The 21,566-nt window shown below is 53.7% G+C and overlaps 1 protein-coding gene across 2 annotated transcripts in view; it reads right to left on the bottom strand.

Moving 5' to 3' along the window:
* The window catches only part of JADE2 (jade family PHD finger 2), an 88,004-nt gene that overhangs the window by 50,195 nt on the left and 16,243 nt on the right, over positions 1–21,566 (bottom strand). For both annotated transcript variants that reach the window (XM_074604193.1, XM_074604194.1), the window contains exon 4: positions 13,663–13,820. In XM_074604193.1, the coding sequence (XP_074460294.1) occupies positions 13,663–13,820 (158 nt within the window). The remainder of the gene's footprint in view (positions 1–13,662; positions 13,821–21,566) is intronic.

The following is a 21,566-nucleotide window of genomic DNA, read 5'->3' as shown; positions in this document are numbered from 1 at the left end:
CAGCTGGTCTGCGCTGACCTGCTGTCTCCATCAGGGCCACCTCCTGCACGAGCACATCTCCACAGCACAGGAGGAATTTCATGCATCTTCCGAGGGTTTTTCCCCCTTCCCCCAGAGTTTTGATGCTTTAGTCATTCATCCCTAGCCTTTGTTCAAAAAGGCAAGACTTGTTCAGCCCCAGGCTGTACCAGCTCTGGCATGTTCCAAGTAAATGGTGACGGTGACACACGAGCATGCCTGCAGCCAGGGATCGTTCCAGGGCATGTCCAACCAACCCACCCGGACTGGGTCTGCGTGAAAGGCAAGAATACGCTCCAAAAAGCCCCAAACCACATCTCTCAACCTAAACTAGAGCAAAAGAGTCTTGGGTAGCAAGCAGCGTGCTATGAAGCACATGGATGAGGCAAGATCCCAAGCTTCCGCGGCTCTGTGATGTGCAGGGGGTGTCGAGAGAAGGGGAAGCACCGCACGTGACCCTCATCTGGGGACGGAAATGGTCGCGAGGCTGGGGTGGCTCATATTCCAACAGGGAATGTCTCAAATGCACCAGAATGGGCAGGTGGCAGAGGGTAAGTAATGCCAAAGCGGGAAATGAAAGAATTACAGAAGCAAACGGCACGGCCTGAAAGTTCATTAGTACAACGTCGGTGCATTACAGGGAAGCATTACCCTACACAAGGATTTTCTTCATCTCAAGAACACCTTAAAAAATAATCAAGCAGAAACCTCTTCGCTGGACCCTGAAGTTTTACTCCGGTAAAAAACCTGCTTTTACCGAAAGTAAAAAAGAAACGCTGTGCTGCTGAAGAGCACAGCAAGCATCACGCTCCCCAAACCATGCTGTTCTTGGGGAAAAAACTGTGGTCTTGGGCAACAGCTTCTTGGGGTGCCACCAAGCAGCTCAGGGAGCTGTTTGCCTGGCCCTCCGCCCTGCGAGAGCTCTTCAACACCATCCCCACCACCCCCCCGGAGTGACCCCCAAAGCCCTGCCCGTCCCCCCAGCCCCTGCGGCGGAGGACGCTGTGCTGGGAAGGGATGCAGCTGCCCAGCTCCACGGTGCCACACTGGCTTTACCTGCATCTCAGCACCGTCACGGAGCACCCAAACGCAGCAGACTCACAGCCATAAGTCACTTCTCGCTGATCCAGAGAGAGTTTGGTTGCCCTCCTTATAGCCAGAGCACTCCGGCAAAGCAGCTTCCCCCACTCCAACGACCCGGGACATGGGCAATGCACGCTCTCACTGCCGAGATGATTCATTTTTCAAACAGGGCTCCCACGCTGGGACCACAGGCGTTCCCATCGCAGCTACTGGTACTGGTGTTTGCTGGGGATGCTCCACCACCCAGATGCCGCGGCTGTCCCAGCACCACCACGGCAAAGCCTCTGCCGAGTGCCGAACCATTTGCAGGAGCTCGATTACTCTGGAGGAGCATTTACTCCTTTATTTTATCCAGCCAGCCAGAGACACGGCATTTAGAAGAAAAAAAACCCAAACCTGTATCAATCAAGGGCTTATTTAAGAGAAGGGCTGAAAACGGGGATCAGGCTGAAAAGCACAACAAACCTGAGGCCATTAGTCTGGAAGTGGGTCTCAAGGGCACTTGAGGAAAAAGAGTAAGTGGACCCCAACACTCTTGAGGATCACATCTATCCCTGGAGAAGATTATGCGGCAATAAAATATACTCAGCAAATTCCCATGGTTAATCTCATCTCTGTAAACTGAACGCTTCACTTGGCTGAAGGGAAAAGGCATTTTTTTTCTATATGCTCCCTTTCCACATACTAGATAGAAATAATTAATCCCGCACAGTGTTTCTCTTCTGAAAATACTTAATTTTATTACAAGGAAGGCTTCAGTCAGTCGCCTTTTCTTTACCTACGTTCTAGTCTAAATTAGCCTTGTCCAGCGTCCATAAATAAATCAGCTTAGGAAAGTCAGTGGAAAGATAACTCTGCCAGCAACCCTCCGCGGATGCTGATACTGTTCTTACCGCCAGCTCCGCTCGCAGGGGAATTCTCCTGTGGCACACGACGACTTTAAAAAGGCAATTTAAAGGGATGATTTTCATTTTCTGTTTATTAAAATAGTATCTAGCAAGCCATTCGGACCAGATGCCCAATCTTCTTATGAACTTAAGCTAATAGATTTTATAGGCGCTATTGCTTCTCAATAGCGGAGAGGAATATAAGAGGTTAGAAAAAGAGCCTCGTGGCATCAAGGCGAAGGAGGGGGTTGCAGACGGTGGCGGATGGTCACGGTCATGAGCTGCAACCCACAAATAAGATTTTGTGACCGTCAGCGTACCCAGGCCAAGATTTACTGACCGTGTTATGCCTACTCATTCCACTTCTATGGCTTCTAGATTATCTGTAAACCCATGAGCCAAAAACTATACTCCCAAAGCTGGCTTCAAAGAAGAAAGGGAACACCAAGAAGATCTTAAATGGGTTCGGTTTTAAATTAACTGGCCTGATGTTTAGACCAGCACGTAAGCTGGCTGGACAAGCCTAAAAGCCTCTTTAGGATGCAGGTCTTGGTGCTAACGGGTGCCTGTGTGTTTGACCACTCCCCTCCTGGACTGAAGATGCTCCAGGTGACATCGGGGACGTCCCGGTTCCCAGCTCAAGAGCTCACAGCCCTGTGGGCACCCTGCTGTCACCCCTGGCACAAGCCACTGGCAGGAGACCCAAAACCAGAGAGCCGGGACGCCACGGGAGGGACCGACCACTGGTACCCAGCATCACGGCGTCCTCCTGCGTGATGGAGCACAGAAAGGGCTGGAGGTCCCGGGGAGGAGAGCGGTGACACCGTGTGTCTGGGCAGGCCCCTGGCACCAAATCCTTTTACTCGAAAACAAACAAGAACCTCAACGGAATTAAAGGCCTGTTTTTCAGCTGGCACTGCTGGGACCACTTCGTGCAGAAAAGTAAGAATTTGCGGTATTTCCTTATTGGCTGTTGGAGCCAAAACCCCTCGAGATTTGGCAACAGCCTTTGCAAATCCACAAGAATTCCTATGTCCATAACAGCGTGGCTGCGGGCGCAGGGCTCAGCCCGAGGGTCAGAGCTGGGTCCGGGAGGGGGAACCTGCAGGGGCTGTCCGGGCCGATGGCCTGGTCTGCCACCCTGTTTTGTGCCGTTCGTAGGCTATCCTCATGTCAGGGGCTGTAACAAGCACATTTCTAGCAAAAATAGTTGATGGAGGTAACATAACAGCAACCCTTCCCTTGGACAGCCGTGCTCAAGCAAGCAGCCCGGTGTAACCGCGGGGTTCACCACCACCGCTGCTAACTGGTGTGATGGATGGCTGGGCTGGCGCTATTCCCTGGCATAACCGAAACCTTCTGTAAACCACTTGTCCCCAAAGCCTACGCAGGTGGTAAACACTTGGTTCAGCTCTGAAGCTCTCGTTCGGCTTCTTGCTGCTGTTTTGGGAGCACAAAGCAGCTGGATTTGGCCCCAGGAGGATCCACCAAACTCCTGTAACAGCAGCATCCATCCCCAGAAAGCACCCCTCGACTGCCCAAACAGCGGTGGCCAATGCTCAGCCCCGTGAAGGTCCCTTTGTCTACCCAAGTGGCACTCGGGATGCTCAGGAAGGGGTTAATGCTGCTTGCAGCAGTGTCCTGCCCTCCGGGTACCAGCAGCCAGTGAGTGTGGCTCCGGGTGACGTAATGCTGGGTGGCTGCGCAGGCTGCACACCCCATCCCTCCTGGGTGGCTGCGCAGGCTGCACACCCCATCCCAGGATGCACACCCCATCCCTCCGGCGCAGGAGATGTGTCAGGGACCTCGGGATACGTCAGGGACGCCGGCATGCATCAGGGACCCCAAGATGCATCAGGGACTCCAGGATACGTCAGGGACCCTGAGATGCATCAGGGACCCTGGGATACGTCAGGGACTCTGGCATCCCATGCCAGGCAGGGACCAGCCCAGAACAGCGCGGCTCAGCTACACCCACCATCCCTTTAGCTGTTGTTTTTCCAGCTGAACCCCAGATGCTCAGCACTTCCCAAGCACTGAATATTAGAAAATTATCACTATCGGCTTTTCAATCTGGAGAGCAGAGCCACTAGCATCCCGCCGGTCTGCAGGGCACAGCCCCGGCACAGCCTCACCGGCCGCGGCTGCCAACACCGACACTGACACCGTGCCCAGATCTCAGCTGGGAAACCCCTTCTGGTCCCGGGACCATCCAGGGTCTCGCTGTCTGGGTTTGGAAATCCCCCTCTGAGAACCTATTTCTGTGCAAAATGTCAAGGATGGGGTCGGGGGACCCCTCACTTGCTGCTGGCGGTTGGATTTATACAGGCAGGTTCTGGAAGTTTTACAGAAATGCAGCTGAAGCTCCAAATTGCAAATAACAGGTGCGATAAGAAAAAAAGCTCCATTTTCCCCCTCTCCATCTAAAATTTCCTCCAGTAACAGCCTGTAACCAGAGTGGGTCCTTCCAGGCCTCTGGAATAATGTAATCCTCTAAGGAGAAAGTGATTCACTCTTCTTTGATGTGATAAAAAGAGGAAAACAAGTGAACAGGAGGCACTAAACAGCCATCTTGTTAAACCCAGACAGCTTTTCCAATTTCGTTTCTGAGCTGTTTATCACCATATAAAAAGCCTGATACTCTGCAGACTAGACGAAGACCGGAGCGCTGACGTCCCCGTCTTTCTCACGTTTATATTCCAGCCTAAATCTCACCGAGATTTAAGCTCCACAAATTAATTATTTAAGTCCCAACTCCGACTCAGTGTCCAGAAAATTATTTCGCTGTAAACCGGAGGAGGGACCTGGTAAACAAGCGCCCAGGTGCGGGGCTGGGAAGCGCCGGTGGAGGAGAGGACGGGCACCGTCTCCCAGCGGGGTCCATCTGCGCAACTTCTGTGCAGAGGAAAACCGATGGCCGGGCAGCCGTTTGCTGGTGGGCTGGCTGGAACAACAAAACGCAGATGTTTTTCTGGTTGACTAGACAAACACAGCGTCTGGGCCGAGAGCAAAATACATTATTTTTGATGCCGTGCAAGGAACTTCTCTGTCTTCCTTTCCCCCGTTTCTCTCTGTGCCATTCAGCCTTAACAGCGGCACCGAAGGCAGAGGGAGGGGGCACAACCTGCGCTGCTCTTCTGCCTCCGAAACCCAGCAAAACACGGCGGTCCCTGACCCCGGGGCAGCTGCAGAGGATGCTCAGGCAGCATCTCTCCCCACAGGTATGCAGGGCAGAGCCAGGACCAGCTCCAGCACCCATGGGTGCTGCTCTCCTCCTTCTCCCAGAGCACCACTCACCTACCTGGTGGCCCCTCAGGGACCTCTGCTGTGTGCCAACCTCCTCCAAACCCAGACAGAAGGCTGCCACCGTTCCGTTCATTTCCATTTAAGCAATACATATCTCAGAATTGCTACTCAGGAAGCCAGGGACACTTGAGCGTATGTTTTCTGGATATAAAAAGACGAAAAATGTTGCTTCTCCATGTAACTTAAGCCAAGCTACTAACGTTAAAGCATCTGGAATTAATTATCTCAGCCAGATAATGTTTCCACAATTATTTCAGTAACACTAACAGCTCCACTCATACTTGCATCCACCTACTACCGGGGAGCAGAGGCAGAGGCTGCGAGCGACAGCACCTGCCGTGGTCTGAGCAGGGGCCGTGAGGATGAGCCACAGCAGCTCGGGAACCGGCCAAATCCCCCCGACCCCGCTGCTGGCCGAGCTGAGCATCCCAGAGCTCCAAACACAGACCAGGGCACAAAGATGGCTATTCCCGTGATCAGCCATCGCAACGGGTCTCCTTACACAAAACCAACCCAAGGAAAGCCAAGCTTTGAGGCATTTGGAAAGGCAGCATCCAGCCTTCTTTTTTTTTTTTTTTAATGGGTTTTGAGTCACTGCACTATCGCTGAACCCTGAAAGGCATGGGAACAGCTTTGAGGCTGAGTCAGTTGAAGCAGCACACGGCCCATCCCACAGAGCCGGGAGGGATCCGTCTGCGCCCGGCCGCGGGCTGCGAGAGAGCTACGCTGCCAAATCTTCCCCAAATGCACCGAAAAAACCCAGCTCACCACCGCACCAGGAACACAGAGCCTCTACGGACTCCACTCGCTTTCCAGCAATGCAGCCTTCGCCGCAGTTCAACAGGATTATCCGCAGCGGCAAGAACCGAGCAGCTATTCCGGCGGCCGGGCTGTCCTGCTCCTCCCATCGCTCTGAAGAGCACTTAAGAGTAATAGTTTCTTGTATTGTTCAATGGGGACACGAGGTGCACTAAATCACTGAGAGGGGATTTAATTACCGCTGCGGTTGCAGGCAGCAGCAATCCCATCTGCTAGGGTTTGCCCGGCCCTGCGCTAAATTCCCGGTTCTGGATGGAGAGCGGAGGTGATGGAGCGGGATGCGGGGGCTCCCCAGGCTGTACCAAACCGGAGTCCGTCCCGGGAGCTGTAAACCTCGGTACGGAGCAGCGGGAAACCAGCCTGCTCGTTCTATACATTTACTGCTGAAATACACTTGACCTTCTGTGCGCCTGATCCAGTATAAACCACAGGCATCCACTGGGAGGATTAGCAAACATTTAAAATAAAAGTCCGAGTGGCTGGGAACTAGGTAAGAACAGGCTGGATTAACACGTTTCCCGTAGCAAACTAATAAAGGTGAGGACCTGCTGAAAGCCCACACGAGAACTTGTCAAGCAGATTGTAAAACAGAAATGATTGCAAGTAACGGACAGAGTAAATCAGGCTTATTCCTTTGCAAAGCACTCCCAGGCACGGGGCACGAACTACCCACCCTCTCCAGCGCCGATACCACCATCTGCGCAGCCCAGACCCTCTGAACCACCGACCCGCTGCTGTCGGGACTCACCCCACCCTCAATCAGGTATTTAAACGCTGGTAGGACAGACCGCCCTGCAAACAACGTTTCCCCCCCCGCCGCTGGCAGGGACAAGGGATGCTGGAGCAGATCCGACTGGGAAACCTCCCTTTCGCAGCGGCAGGGCTGCAGAGGGAACTCACTCATGTTCCATCGCCAGGGTGTTTTTGCTGCCCTTGATGGGTGCCACCGGCCAGCCCGTCCTCGCCGCGGCCAGGCGTCACCCTGGGGGTCCCCGGGAGCGCGCAGGCAGCCAGCTCTCGTCTCCCCGCGCTCCCGTGTCCCAGCCATCTAAACATTTCGGCCTGGGGCGGCTGGGATTTTTATTTCTTTTGATCAGAGCAGAGTCTCAGATCTTGAAAGGGAAGCCTACATGTATTTCCGCAGCACAGCAGAACCCAGGCATATTTAAGGACAGGCAGCCACAGAATGGGGGTAACTGACCCAAGGAATAGCCCTTTGTGAAATGGCCAGCGTGCCATCTGCAAGTCCCAAACTCACAGGGTTTTCGTGATGAGCTGGAGGGGAGAAAGAAAAAAAAAGGAAATAAAGAAGGAAAAAAAGAAGGAAAGAAAAGGGAAAAAAGGAAAAGGAAAAAAAAGGAAAAAAGGGGGAAAAAAAGGGAAAAAGGGGAAAAGAAAAGGACAGAAAAAAAAAAGGATCGTGTTAAAAAAAAAAAAAAAGCTCTGCTCCAAAAGATACACAAAGTGCTGCAGAATCCTGCCTGCCCCTTCTGCAGCAAAGCCCAAGGGAAGCTGCTGATGAGTCAACAGCCAGCCTGCGTCGCCGACCGAGGAAAGGAAGTCCAATCTCAGCACTGGAGAACAAAGTGTGCTGGTTCGTAGAGTACACGCTGAGAACCAGGAGGCCTCGGGAAGCCCTCCCCGCGCCGGCAGCCACACGGACGCAGCCTGGCCGTCACCCAGGGCTCCCGCTGCCCACAGGGAAGGGGGAGAGGTGAGGTCCCGGCACCCCTGGGATACCCGCACGCTGCCGGGCCAGGCTGGCCGCAGCTCCTCAGCACCAGCACGCTGTAGAGATGGCTCCCAGCGTTGTTTTCTCCCTTCCCTGGCATCGCTCCCTCCCTGCACTGGGTGTCGTGGATGCGGCATCCAGCTCTGCTGATGGGTGTCCACTCACCGGGAGCAGAGCGAAGAAGGGCAGGGACATGCCCTAATCCTACACCCATTACTGGTGCACCAGTAATTCTTGTCCCTGCCCCAGTACCTTCATACCCGACACCGCTCCCCATGAGCAGACCCGCTCCGCATCCCTCCTCTTGCTCCCTTTCGCCATGATGCAAAACCACGACACGAACACCCCTGCACCCTCTCAAAGAACCGCTGCACCTCCCGGAGATGTTGGGGCAACCCCTCATGGGACTGGCGTCCACTAAAGAGCAACAGCGCTGGAAGGCGACCCACGCCGGGCACCTCCACACCGCCATCCGGGCACAGCCAGCCCCTCCATGGATGCCCAGCAAGGAGCTGCTTTACTGCCTGTGTGGCTGTCAAGAGGACAAGGACCAGAGGGGACCTGGTGGAGGAGGACAGGAACGGGGACACCAACACCGTGCTTACGTGGCAGACGGCGTTTTGCGCCCGTGCCGCCGCCATGGCCAAGCCGGTCCTCGCAGAGGTTGTGCCTTCCTGTTGCCACAGCACTTTCTGTTTTCTGTTAAAACAGGGCCACAGCCGACGATGCAAGTATAGATCTGCAGCGCCAAGAATATCTGGGAAGGCTGCCAGCGAGGAGCAGTCTTCCTGCTCGTCCTCCCGCGGCGTGCACATTCACAGGAAACAGAATCTACAGCACATACTAATGTGGCTTAATGCGAGATCCAAGAGCCACCTCTAGATCCTGCCCGCAGCCCCGCCAGCCTGGGGAAGGAGCCGCATGCCAAAAACCTTCAATCATGAAATAAAGGAGGAATTAAAGCCCGTACAGGTGCATAAAATCCCACGTAGGTGCTGCCACTGGTTTACGGAGTGATGCTCTCTGCCGAGCGAGCTCAACCTGCCCGCCGTGCTCGACACTGGCATTGCCACCAGCGGGTAGGGATGAGCCTGGGTCAGGTCCCTGCACACCCGCTCGTCAACAGGGGCTTCACAGCCTCCCGCGAGCACCCATGGCAACCCAGCAGGGCCCACCTTCCTCTTGGGTGCATCACGGTGTGAAGACAAAGCTCATCTAAAGCTTCACTTTCCCTTTCCCAGAGGAGCAGTACCCTGAGCCCTGACGCTCCTGTTGCAATAACTCTTCCTGCTACTTTATTTTGCGTAATCCTTAAACTCAAGCCGTGCTGAGACGGTCCAGCATCGCATCCAGCACCCAACTCTGCCCCCCACACCAGACTGGGACCTTGTACCACCGATTCATGGTGGAAACCTCCGTGCCTCAGTTTACCCAACTGCAAAATAACCGCGGAGCTCACACGGGGGGGGGCTGTAAGTCTCGTCTCTGGTTCTGGAGAGCCAGTGGTGGTCCAGTGGCTACGGGCTCTAGCAGGGGCAGGATGTACTGTCACCCCTGGGATGCGGTGTCACCACCACCCACATCCCAGGGCGGGTGACCTGGAGACACGTGGGCAGAAGATGCCAAATTCCCACACTTGCATCCTGCCACAAGTGGCTTTTCTCACTGCACTGGAGCCCTTCACGCTTTGGGCAATTCTCAGGCGTGTCACCATTCAAAATAAAAACCTTTTCAGCAGCGAGGAGCCAGAAACGACTGCGGAGAGCAAACAGCTGATCTCCCGCGCTGCCTGATAACCCGGGCGTGCGGGTGGCCATCGGCAGCATCCGTGCCTCCCGGGATACCGAGCCAAGGGATGCTGCACCTCATCCCCCACCACTTTCCTCCCAACCACACTGCGATTTGTGCTAACCTAGAAAAGACCCTCGGCTTTAAGGTGGCTCTTAGCGGAGGCATTTCGAGACGGCGGCTTTCTGGGGAAAGCATTCCTTAAAACACAGCTCTTTCCTTCTGCCTCACCCCCAGCTTTTGACATTTTAGAGCTCCAGAAAAATAAAATGTTTCCAAAAAAAAAAAAAAATCTCTAATTTTCAGCTTTGGAGGCACAAAACCTAGGGTAGGGAGAGCTGGTTTCCAAGCGCCCAGGCGGGAGATGAGAAGAGCAGCGGCAGCTGCGTACAAGGCACCTTTCGGAGGGCGAGATCCGTCTCTGGTGAGGGAAGAGACTCTCGCACCCTCCGCGGCAAAAATCTGCTGGCTGCTGCTTGCTCAGCCCGGGAACTGGACCCTGGGAGGGGTCACAGGATGATGGGCTGAGTATTATTTTGCCGGCAGCACTTGCCTGTTCTCCAGCTCCCGGCGCTCCAGTGGCTTCTCCCTGCCTCCCTCTAGGAATTTCACATGGAAACGGCTGTCAGGAGTGACAACAGGACTGGATTACCATGGGCATCCATCCCCTGCTGCTGCAAACCCAAGGGCAGGATGCTCTGTCACACCTTCGAGACAGGGGAAAAGCAAAATGCCGCCCCGACAGCAAGGAAGAGCAGCAGCTGCTGGGCTCCAGATTTCCCAGTCTAGGGACAAAAATCAGTGCTAGGATTTTTTTTTTCAGCACAGAAAAGAATTTGGATTGCCCCACAAGGAGGATCCGCTGGATCCGCTGAATTTTTTTGTTTGAATAGGGGAAAAAGGAAAGTTTGGGAAGAAAGGGGAAAAGGGGTGCAGAGCCCACGGCGCGGCAGCTGCAGGGCGGCAGCAAAAGCAGCAGCTCTGGTGGGACCAGCAAGGTACCCAGGATGGAGACAGGGGCAAATTAAAGCCATTAAACTAGGGAGGTAAATGGAGTTGTAAGGCCTTTTAAGGCTGCTCTCTTTAGGCAGATGGAATATAGTCATCTCTTGTGAAAAAATACTTGACATTTCTCCAAAGGAGGGCAAGCTGCAAGAGGGAGTTGTCTGACACTGGAGATGCGAAAGGGACGGCAGTCTTCATCTGTCCTTGGCTGCTCTCTCCATCCCTGACTCACATCAGTGACCCAAGTGGGAAAACATTGAGGGCAGGGATGCTATCGGAGGGAGAACTGCTCGGGAGGAGCACGCCCGTCTCCGTCGTGCCTTCTGGTGTGCATGCCAAGAGATGCCGTCCTGATTAAAAAAAATCTGGCAGTGTCACCGCTTGTCCCCCTGGGACGCGCATCATGGCCACAAACCAGGTGCAACCATTAACGCTGCTGTAAAATGAGCTCTTCATTCCACTCACATCGCACTAGCGAAGGCGAAATATCCTGAACAGGCTTCAGTCCGAGGACAAAGCCCTTCAAGCCGTGCTCGCTGTCTTGCCAGCAAAGAGAGATGGTTCGGGCAGATGAGACGCGATGCAGGGTGGACAGACAGACCTCCAAGGAAGCTAAGGCTGTGGGTGAGCAGCACGATCCCAGCCCAGGAGGAGCAGCCTGGGATGAGCAGGGCATGTGGTAACCCGGGGAGGCTGCAGAAATCCACCTGGGATTAGGTGAGAGTGATGGAGCCACTAACGAGTATCTTTGAGAGGTCACAGAGTACGGGTCAGATTTCAGAAGACGACATACAGTATCTGCCTTTAAAAAGAGAACTCATGGGAAACCACTGAAACGCACAAAAAAGCAGCCTGCGTGAACACAAGCAGAAAATAACACAGGATAAGAACCATCCAGCATGGGCTGGGACCTCTGCGGTGGGTGGAGAGGAGAGGACCAGATGGGACCTATCTTGACTTAGAGCAAGGCTTCAATGCTACCTATCAGGAGATGCTCACTGGTGTCCGTGGGCCGTGCCGAGACCTCTGCGAGGCCAGGCTTCCTCACGCGGACACGGGGCTCGCTCAATCTGCCGAGTTTAACCCCGATGAAGGGGAAGCCACAAACTCTTTGGAGAGCAAGGCTTGGGAACAAAACGGCATTGAGGAACTGAAGAAAGAGCTGGAAATATTGCAAGAGGCAATTCATCAAGGATTATGGCACAGCGCTGAGCTTGAGAATAATCAAATGAGCAAAAAAGAACCCCCAAGAATTCGGAAATTCTTCAGAGAGGATGTGGTGGTTGGAGTGAAACCCAAGCTGAAGGTGAGTGGGCAGCACCAGGCTGTGGTGGAGTGTTTGATGTCCCCTCTGAAGCCCACGGGCACGTCCCCACGGTGACACGGGTGAATGCAGCGGAAGCCTGGAAGACGGCGGCAAAAATGTTCACAACTCCAGAAAACACAACTTTTGATGCAAGCTTAAAATAAATGGATCTGCTTAGTCTAGATGAGAGAGGACCGAGAGGAGACACGACAGCGGCCCCCAAAAATGTGAAAGATACTGGGAAAGGGCTGGTGCCAGAGCGGGACAGAGCGGGATGGGGACCTGGGAGGGATGCTCTGCTTTAGGAGCATCCCTGTGCGGGAAGAGGCAGCACCAGCAGAGCTGCCCCAGGACCGCCAAAAACAAGGGCCTGGAGAAAAGGGGGGGCAGGGCCCTGGCAGCTCCCGGCTCAGATCTCTGGGATGCAAAACCCCAGCCGACGGAACGCCGGGAAGCAGCGCCCGCGTCAGCCCACTCTTTGGTCTGACTTTATGGCTTTACACGGGCTCCGCCGGCCCAGCCAGCGCTGAGCTATCGCTTCTGGGCTGGAAATAGCACCGGCGCGAGCCCTCAGCTGGGCAGCAGAGCGCTTGCGAGTCCAGACTGTGGTTAGCTATCAAAGACAACTAAAAAAAGATATTCCACACACAGGGGTCTTTTTTTTTTTTCCCCTTTCTTTTTTTTTTTTTTGGGGTTTTGTTTTCTTCTTTTTTTTTTTTTCCCAAGGATTAAATCAACTCAACAGCCCCCTTTACAACTTCCCTTTTGATGTGTTCAGACTCATTAAAGTTTCATTTCTTTCTCTGTTTTCCCCGGGGGAGGAAGGGGAACGTACACAAAAGTTTACTTCAGAAGCGGGGCCGGCAGCTGCAGCACCAGCTGCTCGTGCTGTGGGACAAAAGGAGCCTCCGCTCCTTGCCCAAATCCCCCGGCAAAACGCGGCCTCCCGCCGCCGCCTGTAAGTTTTGGGGTCCGACCCTGCAAGTTTCGGGTCTCTCCCCAACCTGCCCAGTTCCCCCCACCAGCAGCGCCAGCCTTTCCCCCCCCACCCCCGGTTTCATCCACCGTGCCGGGACAATCCAGCGAAGGAGGAGCAGCTCCCCCACGTTTTTTTTCTGCCCGAGCAGCTGTTGAAGTGTCTATTTTAAAACTCAGTTCCCTATTTTAAAATAGCTAATGAGACACCGATCTAGGCCGAGAGACTTCGTCTCTATGAGGTCCAGGAGACGCTCGTCTGTTCGCTGGGCTCCTTTTCCCAAGCCCCGAATCTCCGCATGCCCATCACGTTCCCAATACGCACAAACAGTTTACACGGTGAAGAGGGAAATTTTTAATTTAAGGGCCAACTCCTGCACCCCTGCCGTGAAATACCAGCGGCACAGCCACGTGTTTCTAGACGGAGATGCATCAACCAGCCAGGCAGAGGCTGACGTGGTTTTCTGATGGTATTTTTTTTATCCTCCCCTTTGATTTTATCAGCTCTTTTTCAAAATTTCCCCATCCAGGGCTGGCCTGCCCGGCACGGCTCCTCACTGCTGCCCAAGAAAAGCCGGGAACACACGAGAGGGACTCTCAGAACGCAACTGTCCCGCCGCAGGAGGTCCCCGTTCATCCCCTTTACGTGCTCTCCGAGACGGTGTGCACCCCACCAAGGCAGAGGGGACCCCACGGAGGGGACCAGGCACAGGTGACCCACAGAGGGGACCCCACTCGCTTACCTGACCACGGGCTCGGGGATGGCCTCAGCACTCGCCGGCACCTGGACGCCCTTCTCCCACTCCTGCCTCCAGGGATCGGCCAGGACGTAGTACTCATCGGGGCTCAGCTGGAACGAGTCGGGGATCTTCATGGCCGTTATCAGATCCGTACGGAAAACCTGCATCGGAGAAAAAAAACAACCATCCAACATGCAGGGTCTGGCAGAGGCTGGGTGCGAAGGTGCTGTGGGGAGTCAGTCCCCAAGGGACTGCGCGGCAGGTGTCTGCGTCCTCAACAGTATGGCTTCAGGGTGTCACTTTCTGTCACCTCCAGGGTGAGGTTCAGGCAGGACAACATGGTGCACGGGCAGGGAATCCCCTGCTTGGCCAAGCAGCACCAAATGCCCAAGTCCCCACAGCTGCAACCCCTCTGAGCTGCCCTACCCCTGGCAGACGTGAAATCCAACCGCAGGCTGCAAGCTCGGCCCAGGCACGGACCGAAAATTCCTATTAAGCTAAAGAAACAACAGGCTGGTTTCTCTCAGGGGATCAATGTTTTCTACATAGCCACACAAGTACCTACTCCTGGCGCCAAGGGATGTACAGCAACTGGGCTTCTGCACGTTCAGCCTTACTGGGGTGAAATGATGTTCTTGGCATGAATGAAGCTCTGGGGAACACAGAGCCACCTCATCGCCCCGAGCACCTTCACGTCCCCATCATGTCACCTCATCGCCCCAAGCACCTTCACATCCCCATCATGTCACCTCATCGCCCCAAGCACCTTCACATCCCCATCATCACATCCCTCATTGCTCAGAGCACCTTCACGTCCCCACCATGTCACCTCATCGCCCCGAGCACCTTCACATCCCCATCATCACATCCCTCATTGCTCAGAGCACCTTCACGTCCCCACCATCACATCACTTCATCACCCCAAGCACCTTCATGTCCCCTTCATCGTGCCACCCCACTGCCCGGAGCGGGGCCAGCCAAAAGCTGAAGGTCCCCCATCGGGGCTCGGTTGCTCCAGCGGCAATTGCACACCAAGAAGCACAAGGCAAAACAAAGCCAAGCTGGGTTATGCTAGAGACGGAAAATATCTGACTAAATGTCGATGTCGGTGCCTGCTTACACATCCACAGCCAAACACACGGGATTTTTCCTGACCCAACAGACCTGCTGTGAGACTGACACCGGACGCCTCTCCGGTGAAAATCCCCCAGCCCCTCGGACAGTGAATGGGCTTGCTCTGGCCCTGCAGAGCCTTCCCCCAATATACTACGATGAAAGAAACACATTCCAAAAAAAAAAAAAAAAATCCCTCACAGTAAATAAGGTTTTCCTTCCAGAGGGTTGCCTGACAGCAATGACTCGAGCAATCCTGCCTCTTGCAGCATAAAAATAAATTGTAAATGAAAATGGATGATTTCTCCTCTCTACCATCTGCTATTTTAGCTGTGACAATAACCAGCGGTGCCAGCAGTCATGCCCAGACACCAGCTCCCTCCATCCACTCCATCCCTGCCACTTCTGCGTCGCCTTCTGCGGGGCCGGGATGGATCAGGTGTTCTCTTCAGACGCCGTTTCATCTGGTGGCAGAGTCTATTCTCCAAATGAGTACTGCTTTGTCAGAACCACCAGAAATGACACAATATGGTTTTGCACTTTCGATACAAAGATAACGCACTTTGGAGAGTTATTTGGGAAACCAAATGGGCTGAGAGGCAGGAAACTAGACATTAACTAAGACCACTGAGACCAGTATTTAGGTCAGTTTGTTTAATCCTCAGAGTCTCAGCTGCTAACCCAATTAGAGTTAAATACAATACATAAACAACCTTTTCTATGTTGGGACCTCTCTGAATTGCACTGGTACCTTCCTCCCGACGCATCTGCTTGGAGACATTTTTGACTCCCTCTATATAAACCTGATTTGAGTCGGCCAGACACAGTCTCAGCGCATCCTTCAATAAACATAATTAACAGCCTACATATTAAAGTCAGAATTAGGCTCAGTTTGAGAAAGATCAGGTTCCTTTACGTCTCCATGTGCTACAAATGCACAGTTATGGATGTTGCAGTAAACTTTTACTGTGCTGCCAGGGCAAGAAATTAAAAAAAAAAAAAGAAAAAATTAAGATAAATGGTAATCAAACACAAGAAGGCATACAAGATGTCATAGTCCTTACCATACCACCGTGTCTGCATATCAGCAGAAGCAAAGTAACCTCGCTGTAGCTTGATTTCTAAAATACAGTGTAGGAATATATCCCGTTCTTGACACCCCTGCATTGCCACGGTCGTAACTTGGGCAAATGGCATCTCCATTACCCAGTTTTGGTGCCCACCTGCAACAAGAATAACACAAACCCGAGCCAGCCTCCCCCCCTCGGACTGCTCTGCTTTGGTGGACGAGATGCTCCTGGCCCACGTGTGGTCGAGGGCAGCATCCGGGGCCAGTGCCACCTCCCCGCTCTGGCCACCAGCACCGGGGCAGGAGTGTCACAGCACTTCCACATGGCTCCATTTGCAAAATTGTTACAGAAAACGCTGTTTTGGAGACACTCATCCTGTGGATTTGTGGGCAAAGCCAGGTAGAAATGGTTTCCAAAGGTGGTGGGCACCCAACAGGGTTTCAAAATTCCCCCAACTGGACACCACTGAAATCTAAGTGCCCTCCACCTCCCTCTCCACCAACTCAAGTTGCCTCCCGAGGACACCAACTTGAACACCGTGGCTGGACATGTGATCAGGAGCACGGCATCACCGTTTCATGGCATGCAAATCTAAACACGCCATGAAATCGGTGTTAGTTTCGGCAGCTGTGTTTGTTAACCTGCCCTGAGCGCTCTGCCTCCACCCCAGGGTGCCAGCACCCACTGCAGCAGCACCCTTTACAGAGCCTTACCCTAAACAAAGATCCCACTTTAGAATCATTGAATAATTTAGGTTGGAAGGGACCTTAAAGATCATCCAGTGCCACCCCCCTGCCCTGGGCAGGGACACCTCCCACCACACCAGGTTGCTCCAAGCCCCGTCCAACCTGGCCTTGAACACCTCCACGGATGGGGCAGCCACAGCTTCTCTGGGCAACCTGGGCCAGGGGCTCACCACCCTCACAGCAAAGAGTTTCTTCCTAATTTCTAGCCTAAACCTCCCTCTTTCAGTGTAAAATCGTTCCCCCTCATCCTATGGCTCCCCTCCCTGATCCAGAGTCCCTCCCCAGCTTTCCTGGAGCCCCTTGAGGGACTGGAAGGGGCTCCAAGGTCTCCCTGGAGCCTTCTCTTCTCCAGGCTGAACCCCCCCACCTCTCTCAGCCTGTCCTCACAGCAGAGGGGCTCCAGCCCTCCCAGCATCTCCTTGCGCAAAGGCAGCACCAGGCTGTTTGCTGGAGTTGTGGCTTCAGCGGTGCAGGTGTCCCAGCAGCACCCCCCGGGCAGCTGGCCATGCATCCCACGCCGCTCACCGCTGCTCTGACCAGCAAGACCAGCCTCACCGATGCTCCACAACATCGTCAGCAGATGCAAAACCCTCTGGCAAACCGCCGCGCATACCTCACAGCGTTGGAAAACCCAGCAATGGGATCAGCCCTTGGTATAATTTCTCCCCTCTGCATGGTGTGGACCCCAGGCTCGTGTTTTCCTGCATTAAGTCTTCCCCAAATTCATCCCTTCTGGCTTTTCAGCTCACATCAGCATAGCAGCTTAGTTTTAATTTTAAGCCAAATAAGCACGATTGTATCTATTTCCCTGAAGATGATAAGGCGCATCGCAGGCTGGATTTGCAATCTCACTACTTCATTTATTTAGTCCTTCTTGGAAAACAGATAAGCTCGCCCATCCAAAGGCAGCGCACACGCCCGCACTTTATCACAGCGATGCCTCTGTCTTTTCATGAAGAACTGGAAATGCTCAAATTATTAACTATCAAAGCAGAACACTTTAGAAATGATAGAACGGCACAGAAATTGTAAAGGAAAGCAGATCAGTTGTCTGGAAATCTCCCAACAGCTAATACGCTCAAATTGTAATCTAAATGTCTTTTTGTTTTGAATTGTCTGGGATTAGGGTTGGGAAAAGACTCAATTATTCTACTCAAACTCTTCTGAATTATTTATGAAAACCAAATAAAGGATAAATTGGGCACTGATGAACTGAGGACCTGGCGGCGAGGAGAAAGTTGGGTACCAGAAAACAAGCAATTTTCCCTCAATAGGAGTGTTTACTGTTTCTCCCCGGCCGCAGGAGCTGACAAATTGTCTCCAAGGCCAGGATGCTGCGGTCCCTGCTCCCCCCTCAGCCCTGGACAGGCTCCGTCCTCCCCTTCCAGCCCGGCACCAGGATCCAGTTTATTGCCTATCGATCCACCGGCGACGGGGAAAGCCAAACCGAGATGTTCACTTTATTACCTCTGCATGCTCAGGAGCCTCAGGCAGGTTTCAGCGATGCTCAGAGACGCATCGCACTGATGCCCAGGGGCCAGCCTCGCCCTTTGCCTAGTGCCTGCTTTGAAGATGGGGAAAAAGAACATGAAATTGCAATATCCCGAGATATTTTTGGCCTTTGTTGTCCAAGCGAGAGGGACCAGGAGTCGGGGTCGGCATGCTCGTGCAGCCTCAGAGCCCAAGCAAGAGACAGAAAACCTCCCAATCGATCCCTGCCGATCCCACAGCCACACGAGTGAGCAAAGAAGAGTGTTTCACGGCAGGGCACGGCGAGGAAAAGGCAAAAAGAAGTGAGATGCCCAACATTCCCATGGGAGCTGCAGCAGGGAGGCGAATCTGGCAGCTCCTGACAGTGGCTGCACCTTTCATTCCCCATTGTCAGCCCCAGGCACCCACGGCAGGACCATCCCTGCATCCACCACAGGTCCTGCTGCACCCACCATCACCCAGGCACCTGTGGCAGGACCATCCCTGCACCCATCACAGGTCCTGCTGCACCCACCACCACCTTCCCACGCTGTCTACAGAGCAACGGATTATGGCATGCAAAATGCAGATGTCTGTGGATATTATGGTGATGAATGAAGAGTAAGAATTGATAAATATACTCCTGAAAATATCATTCCTCGACACGACAACACCCAATGAGACAGTAGAGGCAAACCATCAAGCAATGAATGCAGCAGCTCCACCACCTCCTCTGCCACTGCCATGCCCCAAGCACCCCATCGGTCTCCCATCTTGGCTTCCCAGATGGCTCTCCCTGCTCACATCCATGTTGCTCGCACAAGAAGTGGCAGGTTAACTCCCCGTGCGATCACACTAACCTCACAGCATGGACCAGGCCCTACCACCGCAGCCCACGGAAGACACCAACCTCCCCACAGCAGCTCAGGCCACCAGCAGGGAGGTCCTGCTGCTCCAGGTGTCCCACCAGCCGTGTGGAGAAACTGTCTGACGGCACACACAGTCCCGTTCAAATCTTTTTGGGTAGACAACAGCTTCTAGCTAATTTTTCATTCCTGGACCAAAGAACTACTGGGCAGTCTCAGACTCAAGCTCACCCCTCCTGTCCCAGCACCACCACTGCCAGCCACAGCCTGGTCCTGGAGATCCAGCCACTGTGGGCCTGCTCCGTTTCCAAGGTCTACAAGCCTCTAAGTTACCCTTGGCACTCACTTCTCCCAGGCAGGACAAGCCTGCATCACCAGCCTCCACCCTTTCAGCCCACTGGTTTGTGGTGTTGGACTGACTGCCTCCCCAGAACGGCCAGTCTCAGTGGTCCAGGAACATGAGAAGTCACTGGGACACCAAATCCGTCACATTCCCCAATGATACACCAACATTTTTTGTTATTGCAATTGTGAAGCAAAAGCTGTATGGGCTTTTCCTCTCTAAAACCATATTTTAAAATCCTCCAAGTTAATTAAATAGAACATATCTTCACATTTTCACATCCTAACGCTTCACCCCACTACTCCAGCCCGGGATGGGAAGGATGCTCCTGGGGTTATGGCAGGGACCATGGCAAGGCAGGGGGTGGATTCAGCTGCTCCATGAACTGCGAACACCTCCTACACCAGCCGCTCCATCTCACAGGGGACTCCATCTCACAGGGGACGGGGGATCTGCTGCCGTGCAGCCTTTCCACACACCCCGAGACAGCTGCTGGGCACCTCCAGGAGCCCTTGCATGGACCAGCATCAATTTATTGGTTAGAAATGGCTCCCCATGGAAGAAGATGCCGTGGCACACAGTGTTTCGCTGCGATGGGCACACTGTGATGGATCGGGAACCCTCAGTAAAGGACTCTCAGGCTGCCCCGCTTTGCAGCAGCATTCCTCTTCCTCCTCCTCCTCCCTCCGTGGCTGACCAGCCCCTCTCCGAGCCTCTCCACCGCCTTTCTGTGCAATCCTCGCTATCGATTTCCAGATTCTTTGACTCACTTACAAACCCCTCTAATAAAGTGGCCCGGCAATCTCACCGCCATCCAGCTCCCGCTTTCCAGGCTCTGTCAAGGACTCGGCTCTTCAAGTGCCCGCACAGCAGGTCTGAGCCTGCCAATTATCCCCTCAGCCCCAAATACTGACCTGAAAAACATCGAATTTAGATCTCCCAGTAACGACTTTCCGCTCATACGAAACCAGTTCCTGGGCGACAGCCAAAAAGCTGTATATGTTTTGGGCTTTAAATCGAAACGAAAAGAAAACTCGTCTAGCACTGGGTTTAATTAGCTTTTAAAACTGCAGCCAGTCCAGGCAGCGCCGTGCAGGAGCCGGCGCGGATGGTGGTACCCACTGAGGTGGCACAGCCCCAGCATCTCCCGACACAGGTACCCAGCCGGGGCTGCTGGCTTCAGGTGCCGGCTAAAAACCAGCCCGGGTGAAAACCAGCTCCGAAGGGACCAGGAGGCTCAGCCAATGCAACCAGCTCTCCCCGCACACGAGGCTTCCCGAGCCAGCAGGAATTGTCTTACCCATTTTCCACTGCATCCGCATCCAGCTCACCTTGGGGCTTTTAGACCTTGGGGCAGAGGGACAAGGTCCATCCCTGCTCCCAGCACTGGGATGGGATGCAGATTTTGTCTATACACACAAATCCCCGTTTGTATCTTCAACGTTTTAGCAAAAATAAATCTTCCCAAAGCACTCCACGCGGCAAAGCACTGGTACGAAATGTCAGAAAAATGAAGCCCATTGTTCAAAATCAGGTGCATGCGGGAAAGCGCAACGTTCTCCACAGGGAGGGCAGGCGGGAGAGGTGGGAAGGGGCTGGCCACAGCCTGCCTCCAGAATCTCCCATGGGAATCTGCTCCCTCCTATAACCCAGCAAAACTTTTTAGTGGGCGGTGTCCCTGCCCAGGGCAGGGGGTTAGAACTAGATGATCTTTAAGGTCCCTTCTAACCCAAACCGCTCTACCATTCTATGAAATCTCCGATCCTCCCCCGACGCCCTCGCACCCACCGCAGCCACGTGGGATCTGGCAGGGAGGACGTCTCCAGTGTTTTTTCACACCGAGACAAAAGGTTTTCTTTAGTTTTTGGCTCAACACTCTTTTTTTTTTTTTTTTTTTTTTTTTTACAGTCCTGGCAGCCGTGTCCTGCATACACCCCCTCGGCCATAACCCCCTTCCTCCACCTACACCGGGAGCAGGGGTGTCTCCAGCTCCCTCCTTTGCCGGGCTCCCTGCTCGTTTCCAGCCAGTGCTATTAGCCCTTCGCTCTCTCAAGCATAAAATTGTTTGTTGTAGCTCATGAGTCACAAGGATTTTTAGAGAAAGAGAAAACAACGGGAACAATGGGAGCCCTGGGAATAGTTTTTGGTTGTACAAACTGTCTTCGCGTCGGCTTGAGCCGGCACCTCGGCAGGTGCAGCCCTTGGCTGCCCCTCCTGCCCCCCAGCTCTATTTCCCTGCCGTTATAGATCACGTTTTTCCAGCCTTTTCCATAAGGAGACAAGCGGCGATATTCGGTAG

The sequence above is a fragment of the Larus michahellis genome, chromosome 11 (genome assembly GCF_964199755.1).
Source record: "Larus michahellis chromosome 11, bLarMic1.1, whole genome shotgun sequence".
In the NCBI taxonomy this organism is placed as follows: Eukaryota; Metazoa; Chordata; class Aves; order Charadriiformes; family Laridae; genus Larus; species Larus michahellis.
This window is presented reverse-complemented; position numbering and strand designations above follow the sequence as displayed.